Source organism: Carcharodon carcharias (assembly GCF_017639515.1).
Source record: "Carcharodon carcharias isolate sCarCar2 chromosome 29 unlocalized genomic scaffold, sCarCar2.pri SUPER_29_unloc_1, whole genome shotgun sequence".
Taxonomy (NCBI): Eukaryota; Metazoa; Chordata; class Chondrichthyes; order Lamniformes; family Lamnidae; genus Carcharodon; species Carcharodon carcharias.
Window position 1 is genome coordinate 56457 of NW_024470654.1, and position 22975 is coordinate 79431.

General features: G+C 46.5%; 1 protein-coding gene across 1 annotated transcript in view; it reads right to left on the reverse strand.

Moving 5' to 3' along the window:
- The window catches only part of LOC121273990 (urokinase plasminogen activator surface receptor-like), a gene marked incomplete at its 3' end in the record, with an annotated part of 35531 nt that extends 13743 nt beyond the window's left edge, over positions 1–21788 (reverse strand). The window contains exons 1-3 of the mRNA XM_041181120.1: positions 21571–21788; positions 15078–15194; positions 8705–8833 (exon numbers count right to left, since the gene is read on the reverse strand). Of these exons, the coding sequence (XP_041037054.1) occupies positions 8705–8833; positions 15078–15194; positions 21571–21619 (295 nt within the window). The remainder of the gene's footprint in view (positions 1–8704; positions 8834–15077; positions 15195–21570) is intronic.
- Positions 21789–22975: the final 1187 nt, after the last annotated feature.

A 22975-nucleotide genomic window follows, 5' to 3' on the forward strand; every position in this document is an offset into this window, starting at 1 on the left:
CTCCCTCCCAGAAACATGATAGGGTCCCCCTTGTCCTCACTTATCACCCCACCAGCCTCCGCATTCAAAGGATCATCCCCCGCCATTTCTGCCAACTCCAGCATGATGTCACCACGAAACACATCTTCCCTTCACCCACTATTGGCATTCCGTAGGGATCGTTCCCTCTGGGACACCCTGGTCCTCCATCACCCCCTACTCCTCAATCTCCACCTATGGCACCTCCCCATGCCCACGCAAAAGATGCAACACCTGCCCCTTCACTTCCTCTCTCCTCACCGTCCAAGGACCCAAACACTCCTTTCAAGTGAAGCAGCATTTCACTTGCATTTCCCCCAACTTAGTCTACTGCATTCGTTGCTCCCAATGTGGTCTCCTCTACATTGGAGAGACCAAACGTAAACTGGGCGACCGCTTTGCAGAACGCCTGCGGTCTGTCCACAAGAATGACCCAAACCTCCCTGTCGCTTGCCATTTTAACACTCCACCCTGCTCTCTTGCCCACATGTCTGTCCTTGGCTTGCTGCATTGTTCCAGTGAAGCTCAACGCAAACTGGAGGAACAGCACCTCATTTCCGACTTGGCACTTTACAGCCTTCCAGACTGAATATTGAATTCAACAACTTTAGATCTTGAACCCCCTCCTCCATCCCCACCCCCTTTCTGTTTCTTCCCCCTTCCTTTTGTTTCTTCCAATAATTCATATAGATTTTTCTTTTCCCACCTATTTCCATTATTTTTAAATATTTTATGCCCTGCTAGCCTTTCCACCCCACCCCCACTAGAGCTGTACCTTGAGTGCCCTGCCATCCATTCTTAATTAGCACATTCGTTTAGATAATATCACCACCTTCAACAACTCTGTGTTCTTTTGTTCTGTCGTCTGTGACATCTTTTGATGATCTGCTCCTAACACTGCTTGTTTGTCCCTACAACCAACCCCCCCACCCCACCTTAAACCAGCTTATATTTCACCCCTCTCCTAATTTCACTTAGTTCTGTTGAAGGGTCATGAGGACTCGAAACGTCAACTCTTTTCTTCTCCACCGATGCTGCCAGACCTGCTGAGTTTTTCCAGGTAATTCTGTTTTAGTCAGATGTCACATCTGACTCACCATCATGGTGTGACTCTGCCCTGCGGCAAGTTGACTGTGGGCTGCTATTTCTGATCAGCTCAGCAAAGCCTCTCACTGACCCTCTCACTGCTGTCCTTAAACGTGAAACATGGTGTCAGAATGTGGTGATAAAACAGATTGGTGAATCCTGTGAATGCTACAGAGAAGACATTGAGAACCCCGGCACAAGGAAATGTTTCAATCCTCAAACAAACTTCTGGGTTTTGAAATGTAAAGCAAATACAGCTGGAGCGGGACCTGCTACAAAGTGTATACCACCGATGAACAAAGAAAGCAGATGGCAGAGATTTTGAAAGCCTTGAACTAACGCTTTGAACCCGAAGAGAATGTTACATATAAAATGCGATAACTTCAACAATAGAGCACGAGAAACCATTGAACAATACATGACAGTAGTAACGTAGCTTGCAGAGTCATGTGAATTTTGACAGCTAAAAGATGACTTGATTAAGGTCAGATTGGTCTTAGGCATGAGAAACCCCTGAGTGAGAGCAAGTCCTACTGAAAGATGAGACACTAAAGAAAGTAATAGATGTGTGTCAAAATATGGAAGTTGTGAAACGCCATCTTGGGCATAGAGTAGACCAGGAGAGAGACACTCTGCTGAGTCTAAGGAGCTGAGCAATAGCAGACAAAGGGCAGGATGCAAATACTGCGGAGCACAGCATACACGGGAAAAGAAGGATTACCCAGCATGGGGGAAGCAGTGTTTCAACCGCTAGGAGCAGACTCATTTTGCACACAAGTGTTTGGCGAGGATAAAAGCAAAACAAGCCTCTACAGATGGCCAGTGGAGAGATATCAGCAGTTGAGTCTGATGAAGAACTATACATGATGCATCAGAATGGTTCCGTCAAGTCTGCAGGTGATAAATGGTTTGCAACTGTTACAGTGATGCCTGCAGGAGAGTATCAAATGTCAGACACTGGTGCGCCATGCAACATAATGACCTTCAGGGACTTTTGTGAAGCAGCTCAACATCGCGATCCGGAAATCAAACCCTCCAAAGTAAGGTCAAGGCTATATGATGGCATGATACTCATACTGAGAGGATAAATTAATCTGAGAGTCCAACTCAATGGCAAGAAGGAAGAACTAGAGTTCCAGATCATAGATGGGACACAACAGCCACTCATCTCATAAATAAGATAAAAACAAAAAACTGCGGATGCTGGAAATCCAAAACAAAAACAGAATTACCTGGAAAAACTCAGCAGGTCTGGCAGCATTGGTGGAGAAGAGCAAAGTTGACTTTTCGAGTCCTCATGAACCTTCAACAGAACTAAGTAGAAATAAGAAAGGGGTGAAATATAAGCTGGTTTGGGGGGGTGGGGAAGGGGGGGTGTTGTTGGGACATGCAAGCAGTGATAGGAGGAGATAACAAAAAGATGTCACAGACAAAAGAACAAAGAGGTGTTGAAGGTGGTGATATTATCTAAAAGAATGTGCTAATTAAGATTGGAGAGCAGGACAAGCAAGGTACGGCTCTAGTGGGGGTGGGGTGGAATAAACCATGAGTGGAATACATTTAAAAAAATGGAAATAGGTGGGAAAAGAAAAATCTATATAAATTATTGGAAAAAACAAAAGGGAGGGGGAAGAAACAGAAAGGGAGTGGGGATGGAGGAGGGAGTTCAAGATCTAAAGTTGTTGAACTCAATATTCAGCCACTCATCTCAGTTGAAGCAAATCTAAAGTGTTAAAGCCGGCGGAGATTCACAATGTGTCATAGCACACAAAACTATTGACTGTTGAACAGGTCCTAGAGGGGAACAACGGTGTGTTTACAGGGTTGGGATGTCTACCAGGAGAGTAGAAGTAGATGAGAGTGGAAGACTAATTCAGCATCTGCTGAGAAGGCTTCCAGCAGCCCTCAAGTCAAGCCTAAAAAACAGAATAGAAGAGCTGGAGGAGAAGGGAGTAATCCGAAAAGTGGCAGTTCCTACCGACTGGATTAGCAGCATTGTATCAGTGAAACAATCTGGAAAGTGGCAGCTCCTACCGACTGGATTAGCAGCATTGTATCAGTGAAACAACCTGGAAAGTGGCAGCTCCTACCGACTGGATTAGCAGCATTGTATCAGTGAAACAATCTGGAAAGTGGCAGCTCCTACCGACTGGATTAGCAGCATTGTATCAGTGAAACAACCTGGAAAGTGGCAGCTCCTACCGACTGGATTAGCAGCATTGTATCAGTGAAACAATCTGGAAAGTGGCAGCTCCTACCGACTGGATTAGCAGCATTGTATCAGTGAAACAACCTGGAAAGTGGCAGCTCCTACCGACTGGATTAGCAGCATTGTATCAGTGAAACAACCTGGAAAGTGGCAGCTCCTACCGACTGGATTAGCAGCATTGTATCAGTGAAACAATCTGGAAAGTGGCAGCTCCTACCGACTGGATTAGCAGCATTGTATCAGTGAAACAATCTGGAAAGTGGCAGCTCCTACCGACTGGATTAGCAGCATTGTATCAGTGAAACAACCTGGAAAGTGGCAGCTCCTACTGACTGGATTAGCAGCATTGTATCAGTGAAACAATCTGGAAAGTGGCAGCTCCTACCGACTGGATTAGCAGCATTGTATCAGTGAAACAACCTGGAAAGTGGCAGCTCCTACCGACTGGATTAGCAGCATTGTATCAGTGAAACAACCTGGAAAGCAGTCAGTATGCATAGAGCCAAAGGATCTCAATAAAGAGATCTCCCTACTCCATGCCAACCATCGAAGGAATTTTGCCGCAGCTTGCCAAGGTAAAGATCTTCACTACCCTGGATGTGAAGGATGGTTACTGGCAAGTTACTGGACACCATTTGGGAGATACAGATAGTTGTGCATGCCGTTTGGCATTTCCACAGCTCCAGGAGAGCACCAGCACAAGCAGCACGAGATAGTCAGTGACCTTCCTGGAGAGGAAGCCATGCTAGATGATCTACTAGTCTATGGATGTGGAGAAGGCATGGCAGACCATGAGGAGAATTTAATATGACTGCTCGGGAGATCTCACCAGATGAACAAGAAAAAATTGCAACTGAAGATGCCTGAAGTCACATGCATCGGTGATGGGAGATTAGGGGAGACTGTGGCAATAGTGATATTCTCATTGGAGTATTCCAGGGGCTCAAGGTGATGCTTTGGGGACCCAAGTTTGAATCCCACCTTGGCAGATGGTGAAATTTCAATTCAACAAAAACAATCTGGAATGAAAAGTCCAATGATGACCATGAAACCAGTGTTGATTGTCATAAAAAAACCCCGGTGTGACCTACAGAACAAAAGCAACATGGTTGACTCTCAAATGGCTTAGCAAGCCATGCATTTCTCACAGGAAATCAGGGAGGGGCAATAAATGCTGACAGCATTTACCTGTCTTTACCTAGATCCTGACAAGATAAGAGCTGTTGCAGCGACCAACAGATGTGAAAGCAATGCAACGATTTGTGGACTATTCAGCAAACTTTTTGCCCAATTTGTCAGCGGAGTGTGAACCATTATGCAAGCTCACTGCCAAAGAGGAGCAGTAGTAATGGGGAACAGAACAAGAAGCAGTGTTCACAAAAATCAAACACCCGCTGATAATGCCAATGCGGAATCACAGAATCACACAGAGCAGAAGAGGCCCTTCGGCCCATCGAGTCTGCACCCACACGTGAGAAACACCTGACCTACCTACCTAATCCCATTTACCAACACTTGGACCATAGACTTGAATGTTCTGATGTGCCAAGTGCTCATCCAGGTACTTTTTAAAGGATGTGAGGAAACTCGCCTCCACCACCCTCCCAGGCAGCGCATTCCAGACCATCACCACCCTCTGGGTAAAAAAAGCTTTTCCTCACATCCCCCCTAAACCTCCTGCCCCTCACCTTGAACTTATCTCCCCTCGTGACTGACCCTTCAACCAAGGGGAACAGCTGCTCCCTATCCACCCTGTCCATGCCCCTCATAATCTTGTACACCTCGATCAGGTCGCCCCTCAGTCTTCTCTGCTCCAACGAAAACAACCCAAGTCTATCCAACCTCTCTTCATAACTTCAATGTTTCATCCCAGGCAACGTCCTGGTGAATCTCCTCTGCACCCCCTCCAGTGCAATCACATCCTTCCTATAATGTGGTGACCAGAACTGCACACAGTACTCCAGCTGTGGCCTCACCAAGGCTCTATACAACTCCAACATGACCTCCCTACTTTTGTAATCTATGCCTCGATTGATAAAGGCAAGTGTCCTATATGCCTTTTTCACCACCCCACTAACATGCCCCTCCGCCTTCAGAGATCTATGGACACATACGCCAAGGTCCCTTTGTTCCTCAGAACTTCCTAGTGTCATGCCGTTCATTGAATACTTCCTTGTCAAATTACTGCTTCCAAAGTGTATCACCTCACTCTTTTCAGGGTTAAATTCCATCAGCCACTGATCCTCGTTACTAAAGAATATACGAACTGTAAACTACAAAAAGCAATGAAAGTAGTAAATACTCACCCGACCTTACCCACTACTTAACAGTCACTCCTCTCCCTTGTAGCCTCCACTGCTGCAGCCAGGCAGGACCACTCTCTGAAGATTTAAGAAGTTGGATAGCAAAGAAACAATACAAAGAGTGCCTCTTCCCCTCTCTACTGAATTCCCACTGTGCACCCAATTGCCAATAGCCACAGTCACTCTGGCTGTGTCTCGCTCAGGATGAGCTCTCTCCCCTGTTCGGGTACAAGCTGAAGTTCTGAAGTTCCATGATGCCAATGAGGGAGTCACCTTGTATTGTGATGCCAGCGAGATGGGTCTGGGAAGGACAAGCAGTCGAGTTCACATCCAGGACACTAACTCAAACTGAACGACAGGTACACACACAGAGTGAGAAAAAGAGCTTCATTATTGTTTTTGCTTGTCAACAGTTTCATCAGTTCCTGTTTGGGAGAGTGCGCTCCAACCATAAGCCCCTTCAAAGCATTTTTTGCAAACTGCTACATCTGCTCCAAAGTGTCTGCAAAGAATGTTACTTTGTTTGCAAAGATATCATTTGGAGGTGACATACAAGCAAGGGAAACAGGCAGACATCACAGACATGCTGTTGTGAGCAGCGTTTCCCATGTAGAACGTTGATGAGATGATAATAGACTGCCACATCTTCCAGATTCAATGTGAAGCAGCAGTAAGATGTGATCTGGAAGTCATCAACCCAGCAAAGACATTGAATCTGACAGACAAGCGCCTTGCTCAGATCAAGCAAACTATCCAACAGGATGCAGCTCTCCAAGTTCTACAAGGAGTTGTGGTGAAAGGATAGCCTGAGAGCATCAAGGACATACAGGTGGTCACAAGAGTCTATTGGACATACCAAGATGAACTGGTAGCCTAAGATGGCATCTTGTACAAAGGAAATAGACTTATCATCCCAAAGGAGGTAAGAGGAGAAATTGGAAGCATATCCATGCAAGCCATCAAGGAATTGAATCAACTCTGAGAAAGGCAAGAGAAGTGCTGTACTGGCCAAACATGAGCCCGGAAATTAAAGACCACATTGGCGAGTGTGGTGCATGCGGCGAGTAGTAAAAGCTAAACAAGCTAGAGAGCCATTGATTACACATGACATCCCAGGCAGACAATTGATGAAGCTGAGACTAGACCTTTTCACTGTGACAGGAACTGATTATCTTGACACTGTATAGACTACACTCTGACTACTGGGAGTTAGACTAGCTGACTTCAATGACAACAGGAGAAATGGTGGAATGCCTGAAAGCCCACTTCAGTCATTATGGCTTTCCAGACATTGTGCTGAGTGACAATGGCCCTCAGTTCACAAGTGAAGAATTAAGCAGTTAGGGGGAAATTAAAAATGCGAAAAGAGAATACTGTAAGAATTTACTGAAAACCCCTAAAATCTCCAGGCAAACAAGGCTGCTAAACATATTAAGAGTTGAAGATTATCAGATGAACATTGCATAACCTTGAGAGCCTGACTGGGGACACAAGCAGAATGTGAATTAGATCACATGTGCTCCCCTCTCACATAGGGAAGGGGCAGATGGTTTTAGCTTAGACATGGGAGGGCGTACAATTGACAAAGAGCAGGCTTTGATGAAACACACACAGTCTGGAGTTGTGAGAACCAAGGTCTTTGCAAATGTGTTTTAATTTTGATTGGGTAATATAATTATGTATACACCCTTTAGAATAAGTGGCTAGCAAAATCACATGGTTATGTACTCAATAGAATAGAGTTAGCATGGGACCGGTGTGTCAGTTGCCAATTGGATGAATTCAAATGTACTCAAATCTGTTATGATAAGAAAATATACAAAAGTAATGAAATATAATCAGTTGGGGAGCTGCGTCTTCATTCTTTAGAATGATTGCAGCTCTCTTGCATATGCTTGAATAAAACCTTGTCAACAGTCTCACCCGAATGGTATCCAGCCAGTGTAAGATGCTGCAAGTATACTTGCACAGCACGAAGGCCATATGGTAGCACAATAGCACCCATATTACCGAAGGTACGCGTGCTACAACATCATCGAATTTTGAGAGAGAATGAAAAGTAGAATGGGGTTCTAGCAATATTTCAAATATTTACTACAGATGACACAAAGATTGGCCGGGTGGTTAACAGGGAGGTTGAGTGTCTTGGGCTACAGTAAGATATAGACGGGATGGTCAAATGGGAAGAAAAGTGGCTGATGGAATTTAACGCTGAAAAGAGTGAGCTGATACACTTTGGAAGGAGTAATTTGACAAGGAAGTATTCAATGAACGGCATGACACTAGGAAGTTCTGAGGAACAAAGGGACCTTGGTGTGTGTGTCCATAGATCTCTGAAGGCGGAGGGGCATTTTAGTGGGGTGGTGAAAAAGGCATTTGGTACACTTGCCTTTATCAATCGAGGCATAGATTACAAAAGTAGGGAGGTCATGTTGGAGTTGTATAGAGCCTTGGTGAGGCCACAGCTGGAGTACTGTGTGCAGTTCTGGTCACCACATTATAGGATGTGATTGCACTGGAGGGGGTGCAGAGGAGATTCACCAGGATGTTGCCTGGGATGAAACATTGAAGTTATGAAGAGAGGTTGGATAGACTTGGGTTGTTTTCGTTGGAGCAGAGAAGACTGAGGGGCGACCTGATCGAGGTGTACAAGATTATGAGGGGCAAGGACAGGGTGGATAGGGAGCAGCTGTTCCCCTTGGTTGAAGGGTCAATCACAAGGGGGCATAAGTTCAAGGTGAGGGGCAGGAGGTTTAGGGGGGATGTGAGGAAAAGCTTTTTTACCCAGAGGGTGGTGATGGTCTGGAATGCGCTGCCTGGGAGGGTGGTGGAGGCGGGTTGCCTCACATCCTTTAAAAAGTACCTGGATGAGCACTTGGCACATCAGAACATTCAAGGCTATGGGCCAAGTGTTGGTAAATGGGATTAGGTAGGTAGGTCAGGTGTTTCTCACGTGTGGGTGCAGACTCGATGGGCCGAAGGGCCTCTTCTGCACTGTGTGATTTTGTAATCTACAGGAAATACCACAAAGAAAATTGCTGCGAAACACTTAAGAGCTTCAATTGGTGGACTGTGTGCCTCATCTTACCCTCAAAATTCTGGTTGTTACAGAGATCGGAACTGCAACATTTCACTTCAACAGAAGTAGAACCGTAGTTGATGGAGGTGTTTTCATTGCAAATTCCGCAGTCCAGAACAAAGCCTTTTGTAGTTCCAGCTGGAAACAAAGAGAATGTATTTCAATAATGTCAGCACATTTTACACATTATACACTAAGATATCAACCATGTGTTCAGTCATCCTGCTCTCCATCCACTTATCCATCCATTGTTTACGTATCTATGTATTCACTCATTTACTCCACAATTCATCAAATTATTTCTCCAAATTATATATTTATGCTTCCATCCATAATTTCTATATGTATGTGGCAACCTATGTACTGATGTATCTATCCATCCATTTATTTCCAGATCCATACATAGTTATTGATACATTTACAATTTATTTAATTCTCCGTCCATTTAATGATCCATCTTTCCATCTATTTATTTAATTATTCATCCATCTATTGATTTATCCAACTATCCATGAAGTTATTCATTCAACAATTTATTCATCCATCCTGTAAGAACCTGTTATTAAAACACTTCATAAAAACACCTCATGTAATCTAACAGTCTATTAACATTATAGAAATAGCTATCTCTCTCTCTCTCTCCTCTCTCTCTCTCACTCTTTCTCTTATGAAGAAAGCTCACTGGGTTGACAAACTCAAGAGAGTACAAGCTGTTATCTCAGCCGAGAGCACATCTCCAGCACAGGAGCTGAAACCAGACATTCACATTCCATCCAAAACAATCATATCCAACAAGAGAGAATCCAACCATCACCAATGGCATTACCATCACTGAATCCCCCACTATCAACATCCTGGGGGTTATCATTGACCAGAAATTGAACTGGACCAGCCATATAAATACTGTGGCTACAAGAGCAGGTCAGAGGCTGGGAATCCTGTGGTGAGTAACTCACCTCCTGACTCCCCAAAGTCTGTCCACCATCTACAAGGCACAAGTCAGGAGTGTGATGGAACACTCCCCACTTGCCTGGATGAGTGCAGCTCCCACAACACTCAAGAAGCTTGGAACTGTCCAGGACAAAGCAGCCCCGCTTGATTCGCACCACATCCACAAACATTCACTCCCTCCACCACAGTAGCAACAGTGTGTGTACCATCTACAAGATGCACTGCAGGAACTCACCAAGGCTCCTTAGACAGCACCTTCCAAACCCACAACCACTATCACCTGGAAAGATAAGGGCAGCAGGCACATGGGAACACCACCAACTGGAAGTTCCCCTCCCAGCCACTCACCATCCTGACTTGGAAATATATCGGCCGTTCCTTCACTGTCGCTGGGTCAAAATCCTGGAACTCCCTCCCTAACAGCACAGTGGGTGTATCTACACCACAGGGACAAAATCCTGGAACTCCCTCCCTAACAGCACGGTGGGTGTACCCACACCACAGGGACAAAATCCTGGAACTCCCTCCCTAACAGCACTGTGGAATTACCTACACCACACGGACAAAATCCTGGAACTCCCTCCCTAACAGCACTGTGGGTGTACCTACACCATATGGTCAAAATCCTGGAAATACCTCCCTAACAGCACGGTGGGTGTACCTACACCACACGGACAAAATCCTGGAACTCCCTCCCTAACAGCACTGTGGGTGTACCTACACCACAGGGACAAAATCCTGGAAATACCTCCCTAACAGCACTGTGGGTGTACCTACACCACACGGACAAAATCCTGGAACTCCCTCCCTAACAGCACTGTGGGTGTACCTACACCACAGGGACAAAATCCTGGAACTCCCTCCCTAACAGCACGGTGGGTGTACCTACACCACACGGACAAAATCCTGGAACTCCCTCCCTAACAGCACTGTGGGTGTACCTACACCACACAGACAAAATCCCTGAACTCCCTCCCTAATAGCACTGTGGGTGTACCTAAACCACACGGACATAATCCTGGAACTCCCTCCCTAACAGCACTGTGGGAGTACCTACACCACAGGGACAAAATCCTGGAACTCCCTCCCTAACAGCGCTGTGGGTGTACCTACACCACAGGGACTGCAGCGGTTCAAGAAGGCAGCTCACCACCACCCTCTCAAGGGGCAATTAGGGATGGGCAATAAAGGCTGGGCCCAGCCAGCGAAGCCCACATCCCATGAATGAATTTTTTAAAAGTACAGAAAGAAATTAAATTCATGATTCAAAATGGTATCATTGAGCCTAGTTGCAGTTACTGGAGTTCTCCTGTTGTGCTGGTACCAAAACCGGATGGAACGCAAAGATTTTGTGTGGACTATAGAAAGGTGAATGCGGTTAAAAACAGATTCCCATCCTGTACCACAATTGGATGATTGCATTGACAAAGTGGGACAATCAGCACCATTATTGGAGAGAGCAAATGAGATATCGTCTTTTGTGATGCCAGATGAACTATTTCAGTTTAAAGTTATGCCATTTGGTATGAAACATGCACCTGTAACATTTCAAAGACTGACAACCAAAGTAATTGCAGGACTGAGCAATTGTGCTGTTTATATTGAAGACTTGATACTTTTCATCCAGATGTGGGAGGAGCATTTACAATATCTGGAAGAGTTATGTACTCAATTACAAAAAGCTAATTTGGTGGTGAACTTGGCTAAGTGAATACTTCTCATCAGTGTTCACCAAAGAGAAGGACTTAGCGGTCGATTTGTCTAGGGAAGAGTGTGTAGATAGCCTGGATCATGTTGAGATCAAAAAAGAGGTATTAGGCATCTTGAAGAATATTAAGGTGGATAAGTCCCAGGACCAGATGGGATCTACCCCAGAGTACCGAGGGATGCAAGGGAGAAGATTGCTGGGGCCTTGACAGAAATCTTTGTATCCTCACTGGCTACGGGTGAGGTCCCAGAGGACTGGAGAATGGCCAATGCTGTTCCATTGTTTAAGAAGGGTAGCAGGGATAATCCAGGAAATTACAGGCCGGTGAGCCTTACGTCATTGGTAGGGAAATTATTGGAGAAGATTCTTCGTGACAGGATTTACTACCATTTGGAAGCAAATGGGCATATTAGTGAGAGGCAGCATGGTTTTGTGAAGGGGAGGTCGTGTCTCACCAACTTGATTGATTTTTTCAAGGAAGTGACAAAGATGATCGACAATGGAAGGGCAGTGGATGTTATCTACATGGATTTCAGTAAGGCCTTTGACAAGGTCCCTCATGGCAGACTGGTACAGAAGGTAAAGTCGCACGGGATCAGAGGTGAGCTGGCAGGATAGATACAGAATTGGCTTGGTCATAGAGGACAGAGGGTAGCAGTGGAAGGGTGCTTTTCTGAATGGAGAGCTGTGACTAATGGAGTTCCACAGGGATCAGTGCTGGGACCTTTGCTGTTTGTAGTATACATAAACGATTTGGAGGAAAATGTAACTGGGCTAATTAGTAAGTTTGCAGATGACACTAATGTTGGAAGAGTTGCAGTGAAGAGGATTGTCAAAGGATACAACGAGATAGAGATCGGTTGGAGACTTGGGCGGAGAAATGGCAGATGGAGTTTAATCCAGACAAATGCAAGGTAATGCATTTTGGAAGGTCTAATACAGGCAGGAATTACACAATAAATGGCAGAACCCTTAAGTGCATTGATGGGCAGAGGGATCTGGGTGTACAGTTCCACAGGTCACTGAAAGTGGCAATGCAGGTGGATAAGGTAGTCAGGAAGGCATATGACATGCTTGCCTTCATTGGTGCCACCTCCTCTGGCAGCGAATTCCAGACACTCACTACCCTCTGCGTAAAAAACTTGCCCTGCACATCTCCTCTATAGTTTTCTCCTCTCACCTTAAATCTATGTCCCCTAGTAATTGACTCTTCCACCCTGGGAAAAAGCTTCTGACTATCTACACTGCCCAGGCCACTCATAATTTTGTAAACTTCTATCAAGTCGCCCCTCAATCTCTGTCGCTCTAGTGAGAACAATCCGAGTTTCTCCAACCTCTCCTCATAGCTAATAACCTCCAGACCAGGCAGCATCCTGGTAAACCTCCTCTGCACCCTCTCCAATGCCTCCATATCCTTCTGGTAATGTGGTGACCAGAATTGCACGCAATATTCCAAGTGTGGCCTAACCAAGGTTCTATACAGCTGCAGCATGACTTCCCAGCTTTTATACTCAATACCCCTGCCGATGAAGGCAAGCATGTCATATGCCTTCCTGACTGCCTTATCCACCTGCGTTGCCACTTTCAGTGACCTGTGGATCTGTACACCCAGATCCCTCTGCCCATCGATGCACTTAAGGGTTCTGCCATTTACTGTATAATTCCTGCCTGTATTAGACCTTCCAAAATGCATTACCTCACATTTGTCCGGATTAAATTCCATCTGCCATTTCTGCAGTTCCCTGGCTCCGGGTCACTAGAGAGCAGGTAAGGTGGTGGCGGTACAAAAACAGAATTACCTGGAAAAACTCAGCAGGTCTGGCAGCATCGGCGGAGAAGAAAAGAGTTCACGTTTCGAGTCCTCATGACCCTTCAACAGAACTTGAGTGAGTCCAAGAAAGGGGTGAAATAAGGTGGTGGCGGAGATGGGGGAAGCATGGGTACGTGCTGAGGTCTTAATGATAAGCTTGCAATGCTGCAGACATACATCTCAAGTGAAGCATGCCTGCACGAGGCCCGAATGAGTTTCGATGGTAGGCAAGCCCACGGCTACAGTCACCATGGACACTTCAGAAAGATCCTCCTCCAAGGTGGAGGCCCAGACTTCTCCAGCTTTCTCTGGAGCCAGCACCAGTCATCACTTTAACACCATGTTGAGGCAGGCACAACAGAGCAGGGCCATTCAGGAGACCCTGACTGAGACATATTGAAGAACTTTCAACGCTGCGGAGCTTCAGTTTGAACAAGTCAATGGATTGCTCTATTGTCACCCCAGTGGTGACATGACTCCTGTTGACCTTCCCCGGTGGCTCCACTGTAAGGATCCTTACTGGCATCGTCAGCCAGGCCTTCAGTAGGTGTCCTTTGACCCCCGAAGGCAACCACTGAGGCTGTCTGACAGAGAAAAGACCTACAAAACTGGAGACTGCCAAAGCTTGAACGAGTTATGACAGCTGCCTGGAGGCTTGGATCATTATCTTCATTCATTGTAGTGGTCACTTACCAGCTACACATTAAAGGAGTGGAGGTGCTTACAATGTACAAAGACATTTGACTGATTTGAAGGTTTCTTCATGTTGACCTGAGCACATTCAATGACCTGAACCTGTGGAAATCCTGCGAGGGGAACATAGACAACTGGCCTCAGGGTTTGATTACCTCATCCACCTGAAAGCCAATGTAGTTGGAGAGAGTCACAAACAAGACATCGAAGACCTGGCTGACAGCTTTGGGATGCAGACTGGATGCTCGGACTGAAGTGACCAGCAGATCACTCCATGATACAAAGAAATGTGAGCTACTGATTACCCTGACAGTCATGGCTCCTCTGGAGGGAAGGGTCTTCTTGCATGAGCCGACACATGTCAGCAATGACCTTTCGCTGGGGCCTGAGATTTCAGAGGCACCATTGTTCACAGGGAATGAGGGAGCTGACCCTTGGCTTATAGATCCTGTGCTGGGGATATTGCATCCTTTCAGGTGCAGCCTTGACTCCTTCCCCCTGTTCCATGCAGCTGCACGTGACTAACAGGAGGCAGTGACTGATGGGAGTTTCTGCTCCTGTCACTGCGGCTACTGGGCTGAAGGACACTGCACCTCCTCCTCAGATCTGTGACATACAAGGCATTCTGTTGACTCCATGTTACAGGGCAGTCTCACAGCTGATCACACCAGGCTGCCCTCTGTGGAATTCAAGACACTTGTTTGAAGTTCCATAAAGTTGTTGTTCCCAGTGAACTCAGTAGCATTAGACTGAAAGAACTGTTCCTGTCTACACTGGACTTCCACTGTGGCTAATGACAGGTTGCTGTCTGTTCAGTTTCACTCGCCGGTGAGCTCTGCACTTACCTTCTCTGAGCTGGTGAGTTGCAGGCACAGCTTGGATCCCATGGGTGTCAGAAAAGGATGGTTCCACATATAAAAAAGGATCTCAATTGCCTTTTTAATCACCTCAGTTGCTTTCCTGCCAAGCCTATGGGTGTTCCCTGCTGGACTGGGCTCCTGCTCCTGAGATAAGTGAAGAGGGTCGCATGATGCCAGCATTCCTGACACGATGCCAGTTCCTGAAGCCTTCCCACTGGCCACATACCAAAGCCTGCATGCACACAGCTGGACACATTCCACTCTTTGTATCTACAATCATTGCCCAAGAAAGAATGAAGACTTATCTGGATTCAACCAATACAATAACAAAAATAAAGGCAACAATTTTCATTTCGTTACCAGCATTGACTGTGGTTAAAACCGTCACACAGCTGTTAATCCCATCTTGACAAGTGACATGCTTTGGCTGACATGGACTATTAATTCCTGTACAGGCGTTACAGCTCCGAGATTGTACTGCAAAAAAAGAGATAAACACGTTCAGCCACTTATACAAAAGCAAAAAACTGCAGATGCTGGAAATCCAAAACAAAAATAAAAATACCTGGAAAAACTCAGCAGGAAGCCCAACACAAACTGGAGGAACAGCACCTCATCTTCCGACAAGGCACTTTACAGCCTTCCGGACTGAATATTGAATTCAACAACTTTAGATCATGAACTCTCTCCTCTATTCCCACCCCCTTTCTGATACCACACCCCCCCCCACCTTTTTTCCAATAATTTATCTGGATTTTTCTTTTCCCACCTATTTCCATTATTTTTAAATGTATTTCCATCCATTGTTTTATCTCTACCTTTTTCCATCCCTTCCCCCCACCCCACCCCAACCAGGACTATCTGTACCTTCCCCCCACCCCACCCCCACTAGGACTCTCTGTACCTTCCCCCCACCCCCAACCCCACTAGGGCTATCTGTACCTTCACCCCACCCCACCCCCACTAGGGCTCTCTGTACCTTCCCCCCACCCCACCCCCACTAGGGCTCTCTGTACCTTCCCCCCACCCCACCCCCACCAGGACTATCTGTACCTTCCCCCCACCCCACCCCCACTAGGGCTATCTGTACCTTCCCCCCACCCCACCCCCACTAGGACTCTCTGTACCTTCCCCCCACCCCACCCCCACTAGGAATATCTGTACCTCCCCCCCACCCCACCCCCACTAGGGCTATCTGTACCTTCCCCCCACCCCACCCCCACTAGGGCTATCTGTACCTTCCCCCCACCCCACCCCCACTAGGGCTATCTGTACCTCCCCCCCACCCCACCCCCACTAGGGCTATCTGTACCTTCACCCCACCCCACCCCCACTAGGGCTATCTGTACCTTCCCCCCACCCCACCCCCACTAGGGCTATCTGTACCTTCACCCCACCCCAACCCCACTAGGGCTATCTGTACCTTCCCCCCACCCCACCCCCACTAGGGCTATCTGTACCTTCCCCCCACCCCACCCCCACTAGGGCTATCTGTACCTTCACCCCACCCCAACCCCACTAGGGCTATCTGTACCTTCACCCCACCCCACCCCCACTAGGGCTATCTGTACCTTCCCCCCACCCCAACCCCACTAGGTCTATCTGTACCTTGCTCATCCTGCTTTCTACCCTTAATTAGCACATTCCTTACATAATATCACCACCTTCAACACCTCTTTGTCCTTTTGTCTGTGACATCTTTTGGTTATCTCCACCTATCACTGGCCCTCTATCCAGCTCTACCTGTCCCACTCTCTCTTAAACCAATTTATATTTCACCCCTTTTCTATTTTTTCTTAGTTCTGATGAAGAGTCATACGGACTCGAAATGTTAACTGTGTCCCTCTCCGCAGAGGCTGCCAGACCTGCTGAGTTTTTCCAGGCATTTTTATTTTTGTTTTACATTCAGCCACTTCCTGAGTTTCAGTTTAAGGCCCTTGCTTCTTTAGTGATTTGACCCCAAATGTGCTTTTGGGTCAGTTCTATCTTTTTTATCATAATGTCTTGAACTTATATATTATAGACAAAGAACAAAGGAGGCAGGAACAGGCCCTTCGGCCCTCCAAGCCTGCGCCGATCATATTGCCCGTCAACTAAAACATTTTGTACTTCCGGGGTCCGTATCCCTCTATTCCCATCCTATTCATGTATTTGTCAAGCTGCCTCTTAAACACCACTATCGTACCTGCTTCCACCACCTCCTCTGGCAGCGAATTCCAGACACTCACTACCCTCTGCGTAAAAAACTTGCCCCGCACATCTCCTCTATAGTTTTCTCCTCTCACCTTAAATCTATGTCCCCTAGTAATTGACTCTTCCACCCTGGGAAAAAGCTTCTGACTATCTACACTGCCCAGGCCACTCATAATTTTGTAAACTTCTATCAAGTCGCCCCTCAATCTCCGTCGCTCTAGTGAGAACAATCTGAGTTTCTCCAAGCTCTCCTCATAGCTAATAACCTCCAGACCAGGCAGCATCCTGGTAAACCTCCTCTGCACCCTCTCCAATGCCTCCCTATCCTTCTGGTAATGTGGTGACCAGAATTGCACGCAATATTCCAAGTGTGGCCTAACCAAGGTTCTATACAGCTGCAGCATGACTTCCCAGCTTTTATACTCAATACCCCTGCCAATGAAGGCAAGCACGCCATATGCCTTCCTGACTACCTTATCCACCTGCATTGCCACTTTCAGTGACCTGTGGACCTGTACACCCAGATCCCTCTGCCCATCGATGCACTTAAGGGTTCTGCCACTTACTGTATAATTCCTGCCTGTATTAGACCTTCCAAAATGCATTACCTCACATTTGTCCGGATTAAACTCCATCTGCCATTTCTCCGCCCAAGTCTCCAACCGATCTCTATCCCGTTGTATCCTTTGACAATCCTCTTCACTTTCTGCAACTCCTCCAACCTTAGTGTCGTCTGCAAACTTACTAATTAGCCCAGTTACATTTTCCTCCAAATCGTTTATGTATACTACAAACAGCAAAGGTCCCAGCACTGATCCCTGTGGAACTCCATTAGTCACAGCTCTCCATTCAGAAAAGCACCCTTCCACTGCTACCCTCTGTCCTCTATGACCAAGCCAATTCTGTATCTATCCTGCCAGCTCACCTCTGATCCCGTGCAACTTTACCTTCTGTACCAGTCTGCCATGAGGGACCTTGTCAAAGGCCTTACTAAAATCCATGTAGATAACATCCACTGCCCTTCCATTGTCGATCATCTTTGTCACTTCCTTGAAAAGACACATAGCAGTTGACAACAACTTCGCTATGTCCTTCATTAATGCAATTATTGAGGGGAGTTTGATAGTGTGCCTGATGTAACAGTAGATTGTTTTGTACAATATTGTTTTAGCTGTTGATTGAATCCCATCTCGACTTCAAAATGCCTAAAGATTACATTCTAGTGGAGTGGATTTACTTTAAGGAGTTAAATGCTGAACAGCAAGTGAACAAGCCGAAGACAGGAGAGGCACAATGCATATAACTGCAAAGCATGTGTGGCAGCAGGGACAGATAACTCACCCTCCCTGGCCCATACTGGTGGTGTGATCTACAGCAGGACAGGTAACTCACCCTCCCTGGCCCATACTGGTGGCTGTGATCTACAGCAGGACAGGTAACTCACCCTCCCTGGCCCATACTGGTGGCTGTGATCTACAGCAGGACAGGTAACTCACCCTCCCTGGCCCATACTGGTGGCTGTGATCTACAGCAGGACAGGTAACTCACCCTCCCTGGCCCATACTGGTGGCTGTGATCTACAGCAGGACAGGTAACTCACCCTCCCTGGCCCATACTGGTGGCTGTGATCTACAGCAGGACAGGTAACTCACCCTCCCTGGCCCATACTGGTGGCTGTGATCTACAGGCGATTTAAAAAGAACAGAGATAGAACAGGAGCAAGCGTTCTCAAGTGGGGAAAGACCAATTTTACTAAGATGTGATTGGATTTAGCAGAAGTGGATTGGGCATGGAAACCAAATCAGTGTCGGAGCAGTGAGAGTTAGTGAGGACTCAGAACAAATATGTTCTCACAAAGGAAAAGGGTAGGATTCTCAAATCAAGAGTCCCCTTGGATGCCAAGGAGCATACAGGAGAGGATAAAAGCACAAAGGGAAGTTTGCAATCCTGGGATTCTGGTGAGTGTCCTCCCGGCAGCAGCCTGGCCTTACTGAGTTCAAGGGCTGTTGGGCCATAGGAGCTGACAGGAAAGGGTAAGGTCAAAAAGGGAAGCTTTATATCAAGTACCAATGTGTCTTCATTGCAGAAGGCTATAGCAATGCTGAAAGTATAGGAGTGAATTTTTTTTAAATTAGATTGGGGAAGCAAAATGAGAATATGAGAGAATATTGACAAGTAAAAGCTTCCCTTTTTGACCTTACCCTTTCCTGTCAGCTCCTATGGCCCAACAGCCCTTGAACTCAGCAAGGCCAGGCTGCTGCCGGGAGGACGCTCAGCAGAATCCCAGGATTGCAAACTTCCTTTTGTGGTTGTATCCTCTCCTGTATGCTCCTTGACAAACGATGCTTGCTAAATGCTTGTAAAGCAATGGAGTAACTATGGAAAGAGTAGGAGCCATCATATGGGTTTAGTTGTTAAGGAATACCCTGCATCTGTCTTCAGAAAAGAGAGGGTTGGTTCAAGCATTGTACTTTAGAAGGAGAACTCATTAATATAACACAGTGAGGAAGGAGCAGTTAAGTGACTTGGAATCTTTGGAAGCAAATACATTCCCAGACCCCTAAAGGAAGCAAGGGAGGAAAACAATATCCAAGGGTTACATTCACTGGATTCTTAACTGGACCAGCCATATAAATACTGTGGCTACAAGAGCAGGTCAGAGGCTGGGAATCCTGCGGAGAGTAACTCACCTCCTGACTCCCCAAAGCCTGTCCACCATCTACAAGGCACAAGTCAGGAGTGTGATGGAATACTCCCCACTTGCCTGGATGAGTGCAGCTCCCACAGCACTCAAGAAGCTCGACACCATCCAGGACAAAGCAGACCCGCTTGATTGGCTCCCCACCCACAAACATTCACTCTCTCCACCACCGATGCACAGTAGCAGCAGTGTGTGTACCATCTACAAGATGCACTGCAGGAATTCACCAAGGCTCCTTAGACAGCACCTTCCAAACCCACGACCACTACTATCTAGAAGGACAAGGGCAGCAGACACATGGGAACACCATCACCTGAAAGTTCTCTTCCAAGCCTCTCACCCCCCCGACTTGGAAATATATTGGCTGTTCCTTCACTGTCACAGGGACAAAATCCTGGAACTCCCTCCCTAACAGCACCGTGGATGTACCTACACCACATGGACAAAATCCTGGATCTCCCTTCCTAAGAGCGCTGTGGGTGTACCTACACCACAGGGACAAAATCCTGAAACTCCCTCCCTAACAGCACTGTGGGTGTACCTACACAACAGGGACAAAATCCTGGAACTCCCTCACTAACAGCACTGCGGGTGTACCTACACCACAGGGACTGCAGCGGTTCAAGAAGGCAGCTCACCCACCACCTTCTCAAGGGGCAATTAGGGATGGGCAATAAATGCTGGGCCCAGCCAGTGAAGCCCACATCCTGTGAATGAATATACAAAAAAATTTCAGCATCTCTGCTATATGTTTCGCAAACTCCTCAAGTTCCAGGCATGGTTCAGGAGGACTGGAGAAATGCTATAATTGTACTGCTGTTTGAAAAGAAACAAAAGGATTGCCTGATGAACTCTAGGCCAGTCAGCCTGACCTCAGCGTTGGAAAAATGATTGGAAGCACTTCTGAGAGACAGTAGAAATCATCACGCAGAAAGGCGTGGATTATTCATGAACAGTCAACCGGGATCTGTTAAGGGAAGATTGTGTCTGAGTGACCTGACTGAATTTTTTTCGGAATAAGATAACAAGCAGATTGATGAGGGTGATATGTCTGATGTGGTGTAAATGGCTTTTAGAAAGGTTTTTGACAAAGTTCGACATGGGAGGCTGATCAGAAAATTAAAAGCTCCTGGAAGGCCAGAGAAAGTCTCACATTAATCTACAATTGTCTCAGTCACAGGAAGCAAAGGGTAATGACTGACAGATGTTTTTATGACTGGAAGGCTGTTTACAGTGGGATTCTGCAACTCTTAGTGCTCTGTCCCGAGGTCTTTGTCATATAAACCACAGATAGAGTCTTAAAGGTAGGGGTAGGCGAGAAGTTTGCAGATAAGATGAAAGTTGGCCATATGGTTGTTAGTGAGGAAGGAACCTGCAGATTGCAGGAAGATATCACCGGACTGGATCCCACAGGCTGGCCTCATTGCTTCGGAACTCAAGAGGCTGAGGGGGGAATTAATCGTGCTGTATAAAATTATGAGGGGTACAGGCCGAGAGAACAGGAAGGACTCATTTCCATTTGCGGGGAGGCCAGGGACCAGGGCACAGAGAATTGGCAGTAGGATAAGAAAGGAGTTGAGGAGAAATTCCTTCACCCAGAGAGTGGTAAGTGTCTGGAATTCACTGTCTGAAGAGGCTGATCGAGTCAGAAACGTTCGTCACATTTAAAAAGCCTTCAGATGTGCACTTAAAGTGCTGAAAACCTTGAGGCAATGGAACAAAATGAAAAGTGGGATTGAAACCCCTGCCCCTATTGGTGATCTGGAGGAATATTCAACAAGAAAGTTATTGAACGGTAATTAAACCCCAACAGGATAATGAACTGATTGGGAGAAGGCAAACTGCCCTCAATCTCTCTGTGAGCTACACGACAGGTCCTTTCATGCCTGCAGCACAATGAATTCACCAATGACTGCGCCACATAACTTCCCAGGAACCAATTTAAAAGAAAAATCTTACCTTTAACAAAACAAGTGCAGACGATGGCAATACCGAGAAACAGCTTCATTGTGCAGCTTTAATGTGATGCAGCCCTGGCACTAAACAGCAACGTCCCTACAAAACTGCTCTAGATAGGTGTACAGATCAGGAAACTCTCTTGGCTCTTGGAAAACTGCCTCACCCTATGTACAAATCAAACTCTACTGTCACTCACTTTCTTGTGGTGACCCGCCTTCTTCCTGTACGAACAAGTAACAGTAAAAAAAAATCATTCTGAGAGGTTCTGTCCTGGCAATAAGAGTTGGAAAGAGGGACTGAGAGAAATGACCAAGGACGATGACTGCCAAGAGTTCAAAACTGTTTTCGATTGGTCAAATAGGAGAAGTAGAAACAGTAAAAACAAAGCAAGGTCTGTGAGAGAGGAGGGGGTACAGCAGGAGACATGAGATGACTGGGTGGGGCAGAGGCAAAGGGAGTGATAATGGGACAAGTAGAGGAGGCGTGTAAGTCACAATAAAGATCAGCTACCACGAGAAAGCAAAAACAAGAGAAAGGCAAGATGAAGCTATGACCTATTATAATCCCACTGACTCCCACAGCTGCCTGACCTCACTTCCTGAGTCCCCTGCTTTCTGTAAGGGTTCCAGTAATTCTCCCAGTTCTTCTATCTCACCTCCTTATTGTGGGGAGCCCGAGTGATAGTACCTCCAAAGGGAAGGGAGCCACTGTTAATTGAACGACCTAGTGCACATCCAGGAATATCCTGAATGAAGATGATAGCTCGCAGCTACCTATGGTGGCCTGGGATGGATGGTAAAATAGAGAGCTGAGTAAAGAATTGGGTGCAACATCAGCAACTGCAAAAGTTATCATCGACAGCTCAGTTACACCCTTGGGAGTGGCCAGGAAGACCCTGGGTTCGGTTACACATTGACTATAGAACCACAGAACCATAGAAAAGTTACAGCACAGAAGGAGGCCATTTGGCTCATCTTGTCCATGCCAGCCCAAGGACACCCAGATGCCCTTGCTAATCCCACCTTCCTGCACCCAGCCCATAGCCCTGCAGCTTACAGCACTTTAGGTGCAGACCCAGGTACCTCTTAAAAGAGTTTAGAGTTTCAGACTATCTGGGACCTTACATGGGAAGAATGTTTCTACTCATTGATGCTCACTCAAAATGGATGGGCATATATGGGGTGAAGTCACTAATGTCCACTGCTACAATTGAGAAACTACGCCAAAGTTTTGCCATTAACAGGCTACCAGAGGTAGTCATTTCTAATAACAGCATGGCATTTATGAGTGCTGAGTTTCAACTGTGTTTCAGCCTCAACAGTATCACTCATGTAAAAAGCTCACCGTATCACCCTTCCTCAAATGGGCTGGCCCAAAGGGCTGTTCAAACATTCAAGGCAGGCAT